At 45.4% G+C, this 15692-nt stretch overlaps 1 protein-coding gene across 5 annotated transcripts in view; it reads right to left on the bottom strand.

Annotated features, from left to right (window-relative positions):
* The window catches only part of MAGI3 (membrane associated guanylate kinase, WW and PDZ domain containing 3), a 71760-nt gene continuing 56068 nt past the window's right edge, over positions 1–15692 (bottom strand). For 2 of the 5 annotated variants that reach the window (XM_034069888.1, XM_034069889.1), the window contains exons 14-21: positions 15293–15485; positions 13927–14112; positions 10232–10417; positions 7296–7398; positions 7055–7187; positions 6411–6554; positions 4644–4782; positions 1–2375 (exon numbers count right to left, since the gene is read on the bottom strand). In XM_034069888.1, the coding sequence (XP_033925779.1) occupies positions 1303–2375; positions 4644–4782; positions 6411–6554; positions 7055–7187; positions 7296–7398; positions 10232–10417; positions 13927–14112; positions 15293–15485 (2157 nt within the window). In that variant the 3' untranslated portion in view covers positions 1–1302. Of the gene's footprint in view, positions 2376–2841; positions 2932–4643; positions 4783–6410; positions 6555–7054; positions 7188–7295; positions 7399–10231; positions 10418–13926; positions 14113–15292; positions 15486–15692 lie in introns of all 5 variants that reach the window. The other 3 variants (XM_034069891.1, XM_034069892.1, XM_034069890.1) reach the window with 3 other exon arrangements.

The raw sequence follows: 15692 nt of genomic DNA, 5'->3' as shown, positions 1-15692 counted from the left end.
TCACATGAGATCTTCACTCATTCAAACAGCAAGTCCTATTAGTTTGAATGCTGAGGTGAGTACATAAAGCTTGGCCTTTGACACTTCCTTCTCCAAACTGCACCAAGGGGCTCCTCTTACCACCTTTTACAGCCCCTAAAAACCCATCAGGAAATCATCACTAAAAGGATGAATAAAACAAGCCTCTTCCATGTATGCAGCCGGCTGTTCTTCCAGCTGTCAGACTGATGCGTCTGGTGGCATCGCTCCTCTCTTTAAAACAGGTATTCTAGCCCAAACAATAGATATTAAGCCTCATGTACCCTGTAGATCACCTATTTAGTGCTCTTAGAACAGACCAGGTGTTCAATGTAAAACATGGGAGATGTCCAATCCACGCAGGCAGGCATGAGAAGCTGGTTCTGTCCTAAAGGCCACCCCGTTTCATACAGAAGGGAAAACCATCTGATTCCCAACTGGCATTACATGAAGGAATTCTGGGATTCAGGACACAGCAGCACAGCGAGGCTGAAGATGCACACTCGCTGCTCACGCTGACCAAGCGCGCTGAGGGTACCACAAGTGAACCTGAGGGGATGCTGTTACTTAACAGAAAGCAGGATTTTCAGGTGTGTGCACACAGATGTTCTAAGCATCCTGAGGAGTTAAGAAAACAAAGCCATTTTGCCATGGTCATAACAAGCAAACTTACAAACCAGGGATTATGTCAAATATAGTTTTTACTTACAGGATTTTCTGGCAGGTATAAAAATGTAAGAAAACCTCTTAACTGGACAGCATCAGTGGCTCGTTGCTGCCCTGGAATCAACAGAACCAACTCACCCATTATCTTACTGACCCAGTAAAAACATGGGTACTTCCTTGTGTGACCATGCAGCATGCTCTGGAGCAAACACCCACTTCAGACACTTGCCGTTTCCATGACTGAAGTACATAGGAGAAGGATTAGATGGATACAAGGGGTAACTTGGCACAAGAACAAGGAGGGAGTCATGATCACATCTGCGATATAGGCATTAAATAACTTGTTCAGGACTCACAATACTATCAGAGAAAGCCGTAGCAGTGCAACGATGAGCAGCAGAACACCGCCTTCAAAAGGGCAAGGGGACAGCAGCTTAGGAAGCTTCAGTTAAGCAATCCAAAAGGTCCTTCATGCAGCTGAGATAATTTAAGAACAAATCAAATATTTTCCCCCCTCTAACCAGTTTCTGGGAGAAAAAGGACAATTTTGGGCAAAGAAACGACGCTTTTAAATGACCGCTATTAGAAACGGGATTTCAAACAGGTTCTAGAAAAGTGTCAGGCCCATTTTTCAGCCACAGCTGCTGCTGGGGTGACTTTACAGGTGCTTGGTACCCTCCAAGGGCCAGGAGTGATTGGTGTTTTCTTGACTGGAGAACTACTCTCAGATTTGGAAACTCCATCATCTTTGGTTTCATCGGGCAGCCCCATGTGTCTCTCTCCGTGTGTAATAGGCTCCTGTGTTTCCAGCCTTCTGTGTTTCTCCATGGAAAGCAGGGGAAGATTGGAAAGGCTGGAAGCCTTGAATCTGCTGGAACTTGGCTCTCCCGAGTTTGACTTCTTCATTTGTTCACCCTCAGGTGTGTTTCTCCTAGAGTCACTGAATGGAAGATGGTATCTGTCAAATGCTGCGCATTGTCTCTCTGGAGACCACCCGTCCCTCTTCCCACCAGTCTTCTGCTTTGTGTCCATCCAGGTGACTCCAGTTTTACCACTTCCACCTTTCCATTCCTCAGCAGCCCTTTTATCACCACCAGCTGTTCTAGCTTGATATTCCTGCAACCTGCTGAGCGTTTCTACGCTCCCTTGCTTACCGAGATGCCTGTGGGGACTGGCACATCGCCCTGGATTGCCACTGGAATACTCTTTTCTGTTCATCCCTAGTTCTGTGGCTTTACTCTCACTCTTTCTGGAACCCTCAGGTTTATGGGAGAGATTGCCATAGGATTTTTCAGAATCCCCTTTTCTATGGAATCCTGCCTGAGGGTGGCTCTCCGCAGCCCCAAGCTTGTCTGGACTTGCTGATCTGTCTCTTCTCGTCCTCACTTCCAAAGTACCTTTTGTGATTTCAAACCCAGGACTGGAGGGACATTCCCCTCTGTTCTTAGTTCTCTGGGGAGAAGACTGAGGCTTCATCTCAAACTGTTTTTCAGTTAAAGTGCTTATCTTTTCAGGCACAGTGTTCTTTGCTTGTTCCAGTTTCTCAGACAGCTGAACTCTTGTTAAAGCTTCTCCTGGTACTGGTAAATAACACACTTCTGATGGGGAAGCAGAATGTGAAGATGAAGATAATGGTGACTGTTCTTCATATATTACATTTGACGAAGATGGATGAGAACTATCCCAATCACCTGGAAGTGAACAGGGAGAGATGTGACTGAATGACTGGAAAAACCCAAGTAAAATATTCTAAGTACTCTAGAAACGTGCACACTACTGAGGTTTCAGGAGGTTACAGGCAATCATTAAAAAGGACTATGTACTGGCATATGCTTAAGGTCTTATTTAGGTCTCAGTTTTCTGTATTACACTGTTCCACAACCTACAACAACCGTAAGGATGTGATTTTGGAAGGAAACCCTTAGAATGCTGGTGCGATCTCTGCAGGACTGACAGAGTCTTGGATCAGCACAGCTTTAGAGCCTGCACAGCACAACTGCAAAACAAAGTCCCTGACCTACATTATTTAATGCAAGGAAACCAAATGAACTGAAATTGTTAGGCTAAAGGAACACTGAAACAGTGAAAAGTTGAGGTTATTTATAGCTTTGCATTTTAATAATAGGAAGAGATGAAACACAAGACATGCAGATTTACCAAGTCTTTAAGGAAAAACCAAGAAAAGCACTGAAAGCCCTTAATGTTGCTCAGGTTTCACGTAGGGACACAGACTGGAAGGAGCCAAACCTGAAGGAGGAAGAGAAAAAGCCCAGAACTATATACCAAAATCACAGAGTATAGCAAGCAAGGTTTCAATCAGAAATGTATGATTAACAGTGAGACAGGAGGCAACAAAACCCTTCCCTTCTCCACCTCTGCTGATCCAAGTTGATTAACCTAATCTCAGGCCCCACTTTGGACAGAGGGCTGGACCAGATGGCCTCATCTCAATCTCCCCCCTGGGAGGTTAAAGCCATTCCCTCCATCCTTGTCCAAAGCCCCTCTCCAGGTATCTTGTAGCCCCTTTAGGCTGTGGGAGCTGCTCCTAAGGTCTCCCTGGAGCCTTCTCCAGGATGAAGAAGGAATGAAAACTCTTCTATCATTCTGTGCTTCCATCTCTGATTCAGGAGGTATCTGTCAGCAAGAGGGCCAGGAGTGATTCCAGATCACTACTGTGCATCCCTCATGCTGCAGGATAAACACCACTTGTCAATGCTGAAATTATCCTATGCTTACACAGCTGTAAGCAGAGCACTGGAGGTGCCCACACATGCTGTCTCTTTCTCTTCTAGCTTGTAAATGCTGCCTTGCAAGAGGACCTCAGCAGAAGCTCATCAGAGCACAAGGAAGGCAACATTTAACTTTCCCCCCTTAAGACAAGGTAATTCAGTGAGAGCCAAACCCAGCCAGGAGTTTAGTTTAGCAGGATGGCACAGAACAGCCCTCGTGGTTTACAGATGGGCTGTTTCCATGCCATGAGCTCATTCAATGACTTGACTGTGCAGTGTGGGTTGGAACAATGAGATGTTAAGGGGCCACCTTCCAACTCTCTGGATGAAAGAAACAGAGGAAGTTCCAAGCAGATTTTACCCCTTGTGTACGTGCCAGCTGCAGCCTGTAAGTGATTGAACACAACAATTTGGTAGTTCAGTCTCAGTGGTTTATATAAACTCACTCTCAGGCACTATTATTGAAAAGCTCTTCAGAAGAACTGACCTTGCAATGCTGAGTTTATCATCAGAATCTTGGTGTCAGCATCAAGGTGAAAAGACTAAAAGGTGGACAGACAGAGAAAGCACTCTCTGCTTTGTAATACTGCCACAAGCCTTTCTGATTTGGAGCTTTGGAGCATTTCCTAAATCAGATTCAAAACCCTCAGTTCTGTTCTCTGAACTGAGATCTCCTACAAGCGTTTGATTCTCTGCCCTTCTCTTTTCTTTGCCTACAAAGTTGTGCTTTCCTGCTGTGGATGCAGAAGTCAGCATTTTAAACAAACAGAAGCCACTCTGAGAGCAAAGCTGCCTCTATTCCTGCTGCCTGAAGCTCTGGCTTTGAGAAATGAAGCAGTCCATCATTTAGAAGGCTAAAAGCAGGGAACTAAACCTGTACAGAAGTAATATTCTTAACAAGAGAGGCAGTTTGAACAGAGTACTGTAGCATAGCAGATTTTAACTGAAGAGTCAATCAGTGCTAATTATCACATCTGCATAGGAAAACTTGATTAGCTTAGACAGGGCTGAGAACGTAGTTCAGTCACAGATACGCAGTGATTTCACACTGTGGGATATTCCCAGATACTTTGTTAATCTGACAAAAAGATTCCTTATCCTTGAGAATGAACCTGAAGAGCTGCACAGCTGTCAAAAAGGGAACTGCTTCCCTTGAGTGAGCACCAAAGTCTCCTTCTCAGGTTGGACTCCACGGCCCCTCAAAACACAGCAGCTCCCGAGGTGACATACCGTGATCTGGGATCAAGCCAGTCCCTGGTCTCAGCAGCAGCAAAACTTTATTCCCTCCAGCCTGAATCAGCTCAATGGCTCGTGTGTGAGTGATTCCTTGTGTGGGTTCTCCATTGATTTCAACTATTTGGTCACCAACCTGAGGAGAAAAGAGCAACCAGGTTAATCCTTGTGTCTCTCTGACACTGTACACTGATTTTTAATTTAGAAATTAACAAATAAGAGGCAGAGGCTTCTATTTTTCTCCTCATGCTAAAATCCACTCAGCAACAGCAACACCATTCCATGGCTGCTGAGCAACACCATGTGACACAACACTCTGGTGGTTCACAGCTCTTCACACAGGTCTTCTGCCCAGCAGATCTCAGGTCACTGAAGTACATCTTCCAGTTATTTACAAATGATGGGAGCAACACAGCCACATGCATGAAAGCATTTCCATTGAAGGAAGCTCTTCCCTGGGAGGGTGCTGAGGCACTGGCACAGGGTGCCCAGAGAAGCTGTGGCTGCCCCATCCCTGGCAGAACAATTCCATGATTCTATGAATGAGCAACTTACAGAGGCACTGGGCAGGTAAGGACTGTTCACATTAACTTGGAACAGCCCCCCTACAAAAAGGGTCATGAAATCTATTTTACAATACATGGATTGGCCAATGGATGTCACTAGTGTATAAAATTAGCAGTTTAAAGGGACTGACTGGGCTCTGTTAAATAAACTGTCTTTGCCAAAGGAGGTCACAGTCTGGTTACTCATCGGATAGGACAGGACAAACCGCTCCATACAACGTGCCTCCTGTCATGCTCAGTTGCCATTAACTGGGTGAGAAATTCCTCTTCACAGTTTTAAAGTACAGCCAGAAAATGACACCATTTTCCCACTGAGAAGGGAGAATGTGAATGATGTGAAATGTGTGAATAACCTCATGCTGGGTGAGTGCAGCCCCTCTGTGCTTCGAGCTGCTGGGGACACACAGCAGGGTGCTTATGGCACTGCTCCTCCATAGGAATCACACCCCCATGGGACACAGCTGCCTGTTGGTGCAGTGAACACATCCCTGCATACACACATCCCCTGCCCAGTGAGGTGCCAAGTGATGGAAGGAGGCTTCATGCTGGAATGTTCAGGAATATCTTGCTATCATGGTCCCTGCTAACCAATGCCTTGGCACAGGTCATCTACATGAAGCAATGTGCAGTCAACTGGGAACCTTTTGGTTGTTCCTGCTGGGAAAGCAAAGCCCTGAAGCTCAGTGTAACAGCACTTGGAGGAGGAATGCAAGAGAAAATATTATTGTTGAATGCTACACTCATGTAGTCCCTCAAGCACGGGGGAAGAAGCAAATTACTGTAAGGAACAGGACAATAGGAGATAACAATACTTAGAATTCCACATCCAATTAAGCCTCACAGTAGCTCCAGCATGTATCTGTGTCAGCCCTGCACTGCAAACTACAGTACAAACGGAGGCAGAGCCTCGTGCCAGTGGTTGCACATGCAGTAAAGCACCAGGACTGCACGTGGAACAGCATCTCGTGGGCAGCTGGTTTCAGCTTCATGCTCCAGTCTCTGAAAATTCAGCTCTGGGCAGTAGTCACTGAATGTCATCTACCATTGCTCTTTGGCATTGTATCCATATGCTTTGCCTTGATTACAACATCTGAAAGTGAATGCCTTGCACAAAGGGAAGACTTTTGCCACTGTGGGTAAATTAATGTGTCAAAAAGCCGACTTGGATCAGCAAACTGATGAGAGAAGACAAACTCACGTGTACTCTCCCATCCTTGACAGCTGGCCCATCTTCAGCGAGTCGAAGGATGAATAAGCCCATGTTGTATTCCTTTCCTCCTCGAAGGCTGAATCCAAACCCTCGAGGGCCCCTTTCCAACTCCACTGGGAAACAGCCAGGATTCTGTGCAGGAAGTCAGAGAGAAAAAACAGATGAGGGCCTATAGGCACATTTAAACATTTGTTTTCCTGGAATAAAGCTTCACACAGTTTGAGACACTTGCAATCCACAGCTTACACCGACTTCACCACCCCCCATGCAGGACTGGTTGTAATGGTTTCATCCCAACTCTAAGCATACACAACATTTTTCTTTCTAAGTTTTAGATATGCATGAAAGAAGCTGCCAAAGGGTCTGTAGTGGCCCTATTGCAAGCATTTGCTGCTTCTTTTAGCATTACAACACATACTCAACGATACTAAGGAGATAATATGGTTTTAAGGTGTTAGCATTTAAGGTGTTAGCAAAAACATTCTGTGCAACACTCCGCTGCGTTTTTATTTGCAGCTTCTCCCCCCAAGGTCTGACAGGGGAATGCTTTATTGTTCTGAATACCCCATGGCAATGCCACTGTAGCATCTTGATGGACAGTTTGCACGTATCTGCACCCTCTGGAGAGTTACCTGTACCTGGGCATGACGGCTACCAACAACTGAAGCCACGCCAGCATCAGGCTGTGTCAAGTGCTTATGCTCAGGCCAGGAAAGCCTGTAACTACTTGAAACTTCTTTTCCAGTTTCACTTTCCGTAGCTCCCCTACGCAGAGGGAAAAGGATGTGGATGTTACCTTCGCATTAACAACCCCTACAGTTAAGCTTTTCCAGCTGTTCTCAGTTCCTTTTGCCAACCCCAAAAGCTTTGTACCTGTCTATGCTGGAAGTGTTGATATGGGCTGATCCCAGTGGTCGGTGCTGCGGAGCTGGACTCTGCCTGGCAGAGTTTGTTCCTGAGGGAGGACCACGGTGTTCTAGAGATTCAAACAAATCAACAGTCAGAAGTTCACAAAGGCAACAAACATGCCACAAGAACAGCATCCATCGGGGCTCTGTCTGCTGTTGCTACTGTCATGGCATCTCAGGCTGAGCTCAGCTCGCAGCAGTTGCAAGGCAAAGAGGATTATCTGAGGTCTAATGCCATAAGGCATGAACCCAACTGGTTCCATGGAATAAACTCCTGGGAATTTTATTCTTACCTATGTGGCTTTCCTTCAGAAAACCAACATCATTTTAACTGAAGCAGACATAAACAGAAGGTTTTTAGAATGTCTGCAGGTTGATAAAAGGCAGGAGGAGCTTTGAGGTCCCTTCCAACCCAAACCACTCTGACTCTGTGATCTTAACAGAAGGAAAATATAATGCTTATTATTAGACTGAATTTCTCAGGTATGTGAGACCTCCCAGGTCCTTCACAGGCTGCTTGGTGCTGTTACGATGATATGCCTTCAGGAGCTTGTTCTCTAGAGACAAAACGTCAACTTTTACTCCTGGTTTATCCTCAGAGTTTTAATTTAGAAGCACAGGCAAGAAATATGCCATCTGTTTGTACAAATCCTCCAGCCCTCTCCTCAGCCTGCTCCCTTGTTTCTCCAGCTAATGCTCGACAGAAGCTGACAGACTCCTGCTTTTGTGAAAAATGCTAAAGAATGGCTTCTGGCACATCAAGTGCAACTCATTTATTTGTATGAAAAAGAAGCATCACGCATCTGTGAAAGCTGGGAGGTAGAGGGAAGGGGGACAAGGTTGTATTGTTGCCAATCCCAGAGGACAGCACTGGAGATAATGGGGAACAGCAAACTCCATCAGGGCTTATGCTTTGTGGTGCTGAACAGCAAAAGGGTACTTTTTCCTTTGGAGCAGCATCCTGCACCTTCCTCAGCATTCACTGTTGTCTTGTGAACCATCTCTGAAGCTCAACTCTCTCTCTGCAAACCAGTGGGGAAAACACCTGGACTTGTGACTAATTCACATCCACCTTGGCTTTGTACAGGATCTGCTGTATAAAGGGAACTCATTTCTCCAGGTAAATCAAGGAGAATTAGTAAGTGGTGATGTATCCCCATTTGGGTGGAACAGGTTCTGTTTCTCTCTCTTCACTGTCTTTACATCTGATACACGCCAACTCCACCCCCTCTATGCCACACATTTTTTCTGTCTGGTCTCTTCAGCCTGGTTCTGTCACCCACTACTGAGAGGTTTCCCCCCCCCATTAGTTCTCCTCAGGTTCTTGTTTTCTATCTACTTTTTGGCTCCAAATCTGTAATGGAGAAAGTGGGATGAGTTCTTACACAGCATCCAGGTTAAGGTCATGCATTAATAAGGGACAAAAATGTTACCTTCAGAAAGCTTGTTCTCAAAACAAAGCTGATTAAGAGCCCCAGAGAAACTAATCTAATGCAACCAATACGACTTCAGTTGCATTATAAACATGGCCCTGGGCAACTGCTTTGAAGTGTGTCCCTTCAAAATGGAATGAATCAGATTTGATAGAATGAAAACCTTAACAGAAAAGTAACAGTTTATTGAAGTCTCTCTGCTTCAGCATTAAAAAACCCAGAAAATTACGTCTCTGAAATTCTGTATTACAGGCTGAGAGAGCATGTTAAATATTTGCCATGAATGTGAAATTAGAAAATCATCTATTGGATTTACTCACATTCTGGCTTCAGGTATTTATTATTTAGAAGGTGAAAAAGCCAACTTGCTGCTAAAATAATGATAGCAAGGTTGATTAAAGCCACAAGCAGCGATCCAGAAAAACGCAGTGGCAAGATAAGGTTGGAAAACAGCTTTTCCTCTTCAAATGATTGGGTTTTACATATTTATAGTGAACTGTTTGTGTAGAAACAATGCCATATTGAATGCAGTGTTGCATGGGAGCTTCCATTAAAAATACAGGCCAGGTTGGATGGGGCAACCTGGTCTTAGTGGAAGGTGTCCCTGCCTGTGGCAGGGGTTGGAACTGGATGAACTTTAAGGTCCATTCAAACCTAAATCAGTCTGTGACTCTGTGATGACTTTGCAGTCACAAACACTCACTTTGATGCTTGGATGGATACAGCATTTGCATGTGAAGAATCCACTAGCATCCCCAGAGGCTCTGCAGGAAAACCCCAAGGCAAGGTTTTCATGGGGGGATGTGACCATTTTCCAAAGGGTGGTTTTGGCAGACAGGACTACTGGATACTTATTCTGTATCCCAGAGATACAGCATTGGGCAATTTGTGTATTTTAATACAGCAGGATGGAAAACCTCAGAGCGTGTAAATGGAGAGGATCTGAAATCAGGTGTCCCTGTGGCCTTAGAGCACCTGAGCATCTAGGCCAGATGCTCCGGAGCATCATGGGAGCACCTGCCTCATCTGGAACACAGCTCCTGGCAGCAGCAAGAGACAGGCACTGTCTTAGGGCAAGATTTTCTTTCTGGGCATCATCCTGTGTCTGCTGCAGCACCCTTAAGGAAATGTCTTTTCTCTTTGGTTGCAGAATACAAGGTCTGATTAAGACATGCTTCCATTGAGCAGCAGTCTGTTTCTCTCACATGAAAAAACATTACAATTTCTCTTACCCTGCATTGTGTTGTCCATACCTGTATCTTTTCAGTATAACCACCTTAGCAGCTGTCTCTCTCTGCCCCATTTACCTTCAGCTCTTCCAGAGCAACTGGATGAGCTTCACTCTCTTTAACTGCCAAGCATCTTAAAATACTCCACTTTAAGCAAATTAACCTCAGAAGTTACAAACATCAGACTCTGGCAGCGCAGGAGGACCCATCAACATGCTGGCACCATGCACCATCCTTACCTTCCTCAGCCACAACAGTCAGAGTCACCACGTTGCCTGCATCCTTGATGAGCTGCACTATGCTGTCATGTGAGAGTTCGATGATGGACTGACCGTTCACTGCCGAGATGCGGTCTCCCACTTTCAGCTTCCCACACTGGTCAGCTGGGCTCCCATCTATAACTCGCCCAATCTTGTGAGGAATCACTAGGAAATCAAGAACAGGCACAGCAACATATTCATTTGATATTCATTATTAATATTCATTCAATCATATGAATCACAAACTGGTTTGGGTTGGAAGGGACCTTAAAGCTCCTCCAGTTCCAACCCCTGCCACGGGCAGGGACCCCTTCCACTGGAGCAGCTGCTCCAAGCCCCTATGTCCAACCTGGCCTTGAGCACTGCCAGGGATGGGGCAGCCACAGCTTCTCTGGGCACCCTGTGCCAGCACCTCAGCACCCTCACAGTGATTTATGTCAGACCAGCACCACACAGACCTAGACTGTGACAGTCATCCCAGAGACTGCCCCTGCTCTAAAAGGTGGGACTGCTTGTGCAAGAAGAACCTGCAAATAATGAAGAAAGTAGAGTGAATGGAAGCTGCAACCCCTGACAGCACAGCTTTACCACATCCAAGGGTTATACCTAAAGGGAAACACAATAAGGAGACAGGTCACATCTGTAAAGGGATGAGTAAGACCATGTGTCCCAGGAGCACTCTGAAGCAGCTTCTCTGCCTCTTGTATTGTTTCCCGTTTCACAGAGAGACCCTGCTTCACTGTGTGGACCCAGAGCCAGTTTAACACAGTCATTAGAAATCCAGATGCACAGGTTAAGTCTTCCTCCTTGAAATCAAAAATTAAGCCTTAAATACACTTCAAAAGGAAATCCAACTTTTCCTGCCAGAGACTGACTTAGTAAACCTGGTGAGCATCAGCACACCCAGGTAGCACAATAAGGTCTGCATAGACCCATTCTCTATTCCTGCTCTCCAAGATAAACTTGAACCTTTGATAATCATCTTGAACTTGAACTAGTTCTCCTGGCTTGGTTTCCTCAGTCCATCCCATGGTGACACTCTTCTCCATATAGAGACTCTAAAGGACAAAGCGATAGGGCCAGAAAAGACAGAACAGGGAAAAGAGGGAATTTTATGAGAACTACAAGGAAAAAAGGCTGCTTGTAGTTACTTTCCCAGAGATGAACACAGATGCAGGAAGAGCAGAACTAAAAAGGCACCAAGAAGGGAGGGATGCTCCACTCTAGCATGGTTCTTCCTCTGGAGGGAGAGCCCTGCCATGGCTCCTGTGTCTCCCTGCCAAGAGCTGTGCTGGTGCTCAGGGAAAGATCTTGTTTTACAGTTTACTGACCCAAACATCAGTGCTGCAGATGGCACTGGGCAGCCAGCGAGATGCCTTTGTGAGGGGAGAAGCCTACCGAAGCCTGGGGCAAAAGAGCAGCTCGTTGAGCTGCCTGGGTGCCAACGTGGCCCCAGCAGCAGATTCACATTACATCAAAGCACATCAGTCAGTGTGCTTCCCCATGCGTCTAGAGCAGCCTTTCATTCATCTGTATGCCTGAAAGCACAGCAAAATTGGCTTCTGTCCTTCCCAAATCCTTCAGCAGGGCTCTTCTGCACAGGAACTGGTGCACTGCTCCTTTATAACTCATTTCCAAAGACCTCTCCAGACTGACCTCCACATGTGTCACAAGTACCCTTACTGGTACTTCATGTAAAATCCTGTTTGCACCTCCAAAGCCTGAAGCAGGTTTGATGGATACCTATTTTCTGTAGCCGCTGCTCTCCCAAACATGCTTTTCGCTGCAGGATTGGAGAGGTGAGGAACATTATGACCTGTCAGAACCATCAGCTGGCTTTTCAAAACCATGGCAGCAAATCTGAAACACTTTCACATCACCATCAGGCACCCAAGATTGAAAAGCCATCAAGGATTGTTTTAATGAGCTAGCACATGCAGAAGTTGCTGTGAAAGAACAGACATTGACGCCTTCTAGCATTTACCATGAGTTTAAATGTTATTTAAACTTCCCTTAATAGACTGGGTTTTTAACTATTATATAAAGCCAAGAGCCGACTGTGACGAGTAAAGCACTGCAGGGCTGCAGACTCAACTGCTGATTACTTGTTTTAAAATAATCCTGGCTTTAGAAGAACACAATAGCTCCATATTAAACTGTGCCACAGGAAAGTTCTGCACAGCACAGCCTGTGGCTGCACCAGCATCTCTGGGGTTTTTTTTCCCTGTGTGTTAGAAACAGCCTGCACCACAGGGCTTATGCTTCTAGCACTGGAATTGGTTTTAGTTGTCTCCTACTTTCATTTCTAGTAACAAATAAACAGGATTTGCAGGAGATGCTCAGAGAGAGGATGCACCGTGCCTGGACCACTGCTGCTTCACCATCCCACCAGAGTGGCTGGTTTTAACATTCTTGAAAAGGTACTGACTGAGCCAAGACTGCATCACATGTTAAATATATAGCACATGAATTCAGCACAGTGTTATTTATTCTGTGCTCCTGCTGGCTTTTTATTGTGCAGTAAAATGAAGTGGAAAAACAGAAGTGTCTGAGGCTCAGTAAGAGACAGGCTGTCAAGCCACCATTATGTCTGTCTGGAACCAGATGAGTTCGGAAGGGTGATTTACACTACAGAACTAAAGGAACTGAGTAAGGATTTTAGGAGTTATCTGTACCTTAATGTCAGTGAATTGAGTTCATTTGTGGCTGAACACAGAGCTAGCTTGTATTTTTGAGGGCTGCCACAGAGAAGCAAGCCTTGGACTAGATGACCTTTGAAGGTCCCTTCCAACCCAAACTAGTCTATAAACTATTTTGTGATGGCCAACAGGAATGAATCTCAGAAAGATGATCCTACTCAGCACCTCTTGCAAAAAATATTCAACAGCCTCTCCCTGCCACTGGAGATAAGTAGCAGTCATCAGCACAAGGAGTACTTGATTACACTGAGCAGACCTGCTCCTGTGCAGGGGGTCACAGATCTTTCTAGGATTGAGTTGGTCTCCACAGCTTCCTTCAAGCAGCTTCTCTCACTCCTGCTCACAGTATTTTGTTTTCTTTCTCCTTTTAACCTTGGTTATTTTGTTATCTTTACAGCTAGTGCCTGAAGCCATGTCCGTATGTCAGAACTGTAACACCAGAGCATGCTCCTTTTTCGTTTTGATTATCCTTCTAGACAAGCACCCTACCTGTCTGACACTAACAACTTCATTGCTTTCTTCCAAGTACTGCAGTCTCTACTTTCTCAGATCTCCCAAAATGAGAAATTCTACCCAATGAGGTAACATAAAACCGAGGTTGAAACTATACTTCCATTAAAACACCTACAAATTAATGCAGTGTGGGAATCATCCTGCTGAGGACTGCCCTGAGGACTGTGGCAAGTTCACATTCCTGTGCATGGGCTGGCTGCATGTGACAGACTTTCCTCCCTGCTCTCCACTTACATCACTGTTGGGTGAAGAAGAGCATGAACATGAAGCAAGACAGATCAAGCCTCAGCTATTCGGGCTGTGAAACAGTGTGAGTGGAAAATGACTGTATCTTTGCAGAGTGATGGGTAGGCAACACCAGCACAAAGAAGGAAAAATCCGTACAGAAGCTGCATCCCATCTTATCTGCTGCTTTGGTATAAGCATCAGGCAGTGACACCACCACCAGAACACTGCACTTACCACCAGGAGGAGGTTTGTTCTTTGAGGTGAGGATGACGAAGCCAAATCCTTCATTCTCCTTCCGCTGCAGACGGACATCGTAGACCTCTGGGGACTGCAAGTTTGCAAACTCCACCCGATTCAGCCGGGGAGAGCCGTTCTGTGTGAAGACAGGCTGTGACTCCTCCTCCTCTGCTTGCTTTTCCCCTTTCAGGTAACAGACAAACAACAAATAAGGAAAAAACCAATCCCGCTGTTTTACAAAGCAGCTACAGCAAACTGTGCATCTCAGTATCAGTGCCAGCATCAGGAAACACTGCCTGCCTGGGAAAGTAAGAGGTGAGTTTATGAACAATGCAATCTGGAGCAGACCAAAGTCAGATGCAGGATAAAGCATTCAAAGGCTCAGTTATGCAAGGAAAGCCTGCTGCAGACTGGTTACACACAGGTGAACAGACGTGGCTCTGTGCACACAGACTTTGTCAGAGTGACCTGATGCCTTTTTATGGTAAAAAAATCCCACTGTGGCTTTTCTGCATGCTACAAGATCTATGGCAGAGATTCAGGTACAAATCACAACTATTTCTATCTTAAGTGAGGAGCAACCGCTTACTTGGAACAATGGAAATAGCTCTTAAAAGTCAGCCTGAAGACTGAAGTCAGGTCTTCGTTTAAGAAACCTACAAACTTTTGGTCCTGAAGTATTCATCTACCAGAAGGTATCTTAAAAAGACATTGAGAATTGACCTTCAAAATACTTTTTCCTTTTATTTGTATATACTCAGAATGAAAGGTTGAGTAATGCAATGGAAACACAATACTGGTTGGTAATCAGAACGGGGACTGTTACCAGTTCTTCCGAAGCCCACCCCAGCTCTGTCATTCACTTAATCAGCATCATCAAATCACAGACACTGCTCCTCTGTGCACTGCTGACCTGGACACTGATCTAAAACTGCAGCATCACAAGATGCTACCCTGAGTCATCTCTGGTTCAAATGCACTTACTCTTGCTACACACAGGTGCCAAGAGATTGGAGAATACAGCTGCTTGTACAGAAAAGATATCATGTCATTACTCAGTTTGCATGGGGGTAGTGGCTGTTCTAATTAACATATGCAAAAAGGTTTGAAGCCACCATAATTTTCAATGCCCTACCTGTGTGAGTGGTGCAAACCAGCAAGCACCAAAACATCAGCTTACTGAATTCTGCTTTTTTCCACTTACTAAGAATTATAGCTGACCCTCCTCAATCTCAGGCTGCTCATCTCTAGTGCAGTAACTGACAAGTTTCAGAGCAGCTTTAGATGACTTGATTACAGAAAGTGTTCCTTTAGCCAGACGTGTGTCCCCTGCAGTACCCTCTCTGGACAGACGGACACATACCACCAAAGAAGATCTTCCTCCGGACTGTGAGCAGCACCTGACCATTCCGTGCAGCACTGGTCATTAAGTCCAAAACTTGTTTGTGTGACTTCCCTTTCACAGGGATTCCATCGATGCACATCAGCTCATCCGCAGCTCGAAGCCTGCCGTCTTTCTCTGCTGCTCCCAGTGGGATTATGGCTCCAATATAAATCTGTCAGCAGAGCAGAGTCAGGGGGTTTGAGCAGCAAAACATGAACTCATCAGAACATGTAATGGAATCCAGGTGAATCCTGACAGATGAGGGCTTTTGGGAAGGCAATTTTAAAGATTATTTAACTGTCCAATTGTAGCTGAAATACAGCCAGCGAGTGTACTCTGCACCAGCTGACTCTGGATGCAATTTGGGGGCTCAAAGCAT

This window comes from Melopsittacus undulatus, chromosome 16, assembly GCF_012275295.1.
Source record: "Melopsittacus undulatus isolate bMelUnd1 chromosome 16, bMelUnd1.mat.Z, whole genome shotgun sequence".
Classification (NCBI taxonomy): domain Eukaryota; kingdom Metazoa; phylum Chordata; class Aves; order Psittaciformes; family Psittaculidae; genus Melopsittacus; species Melopsittacus undulatus.
Note: the sequence above shows the minus strand (reverse complement) of the source record. Positions and strands in the feature narration are given on the sequence as shown.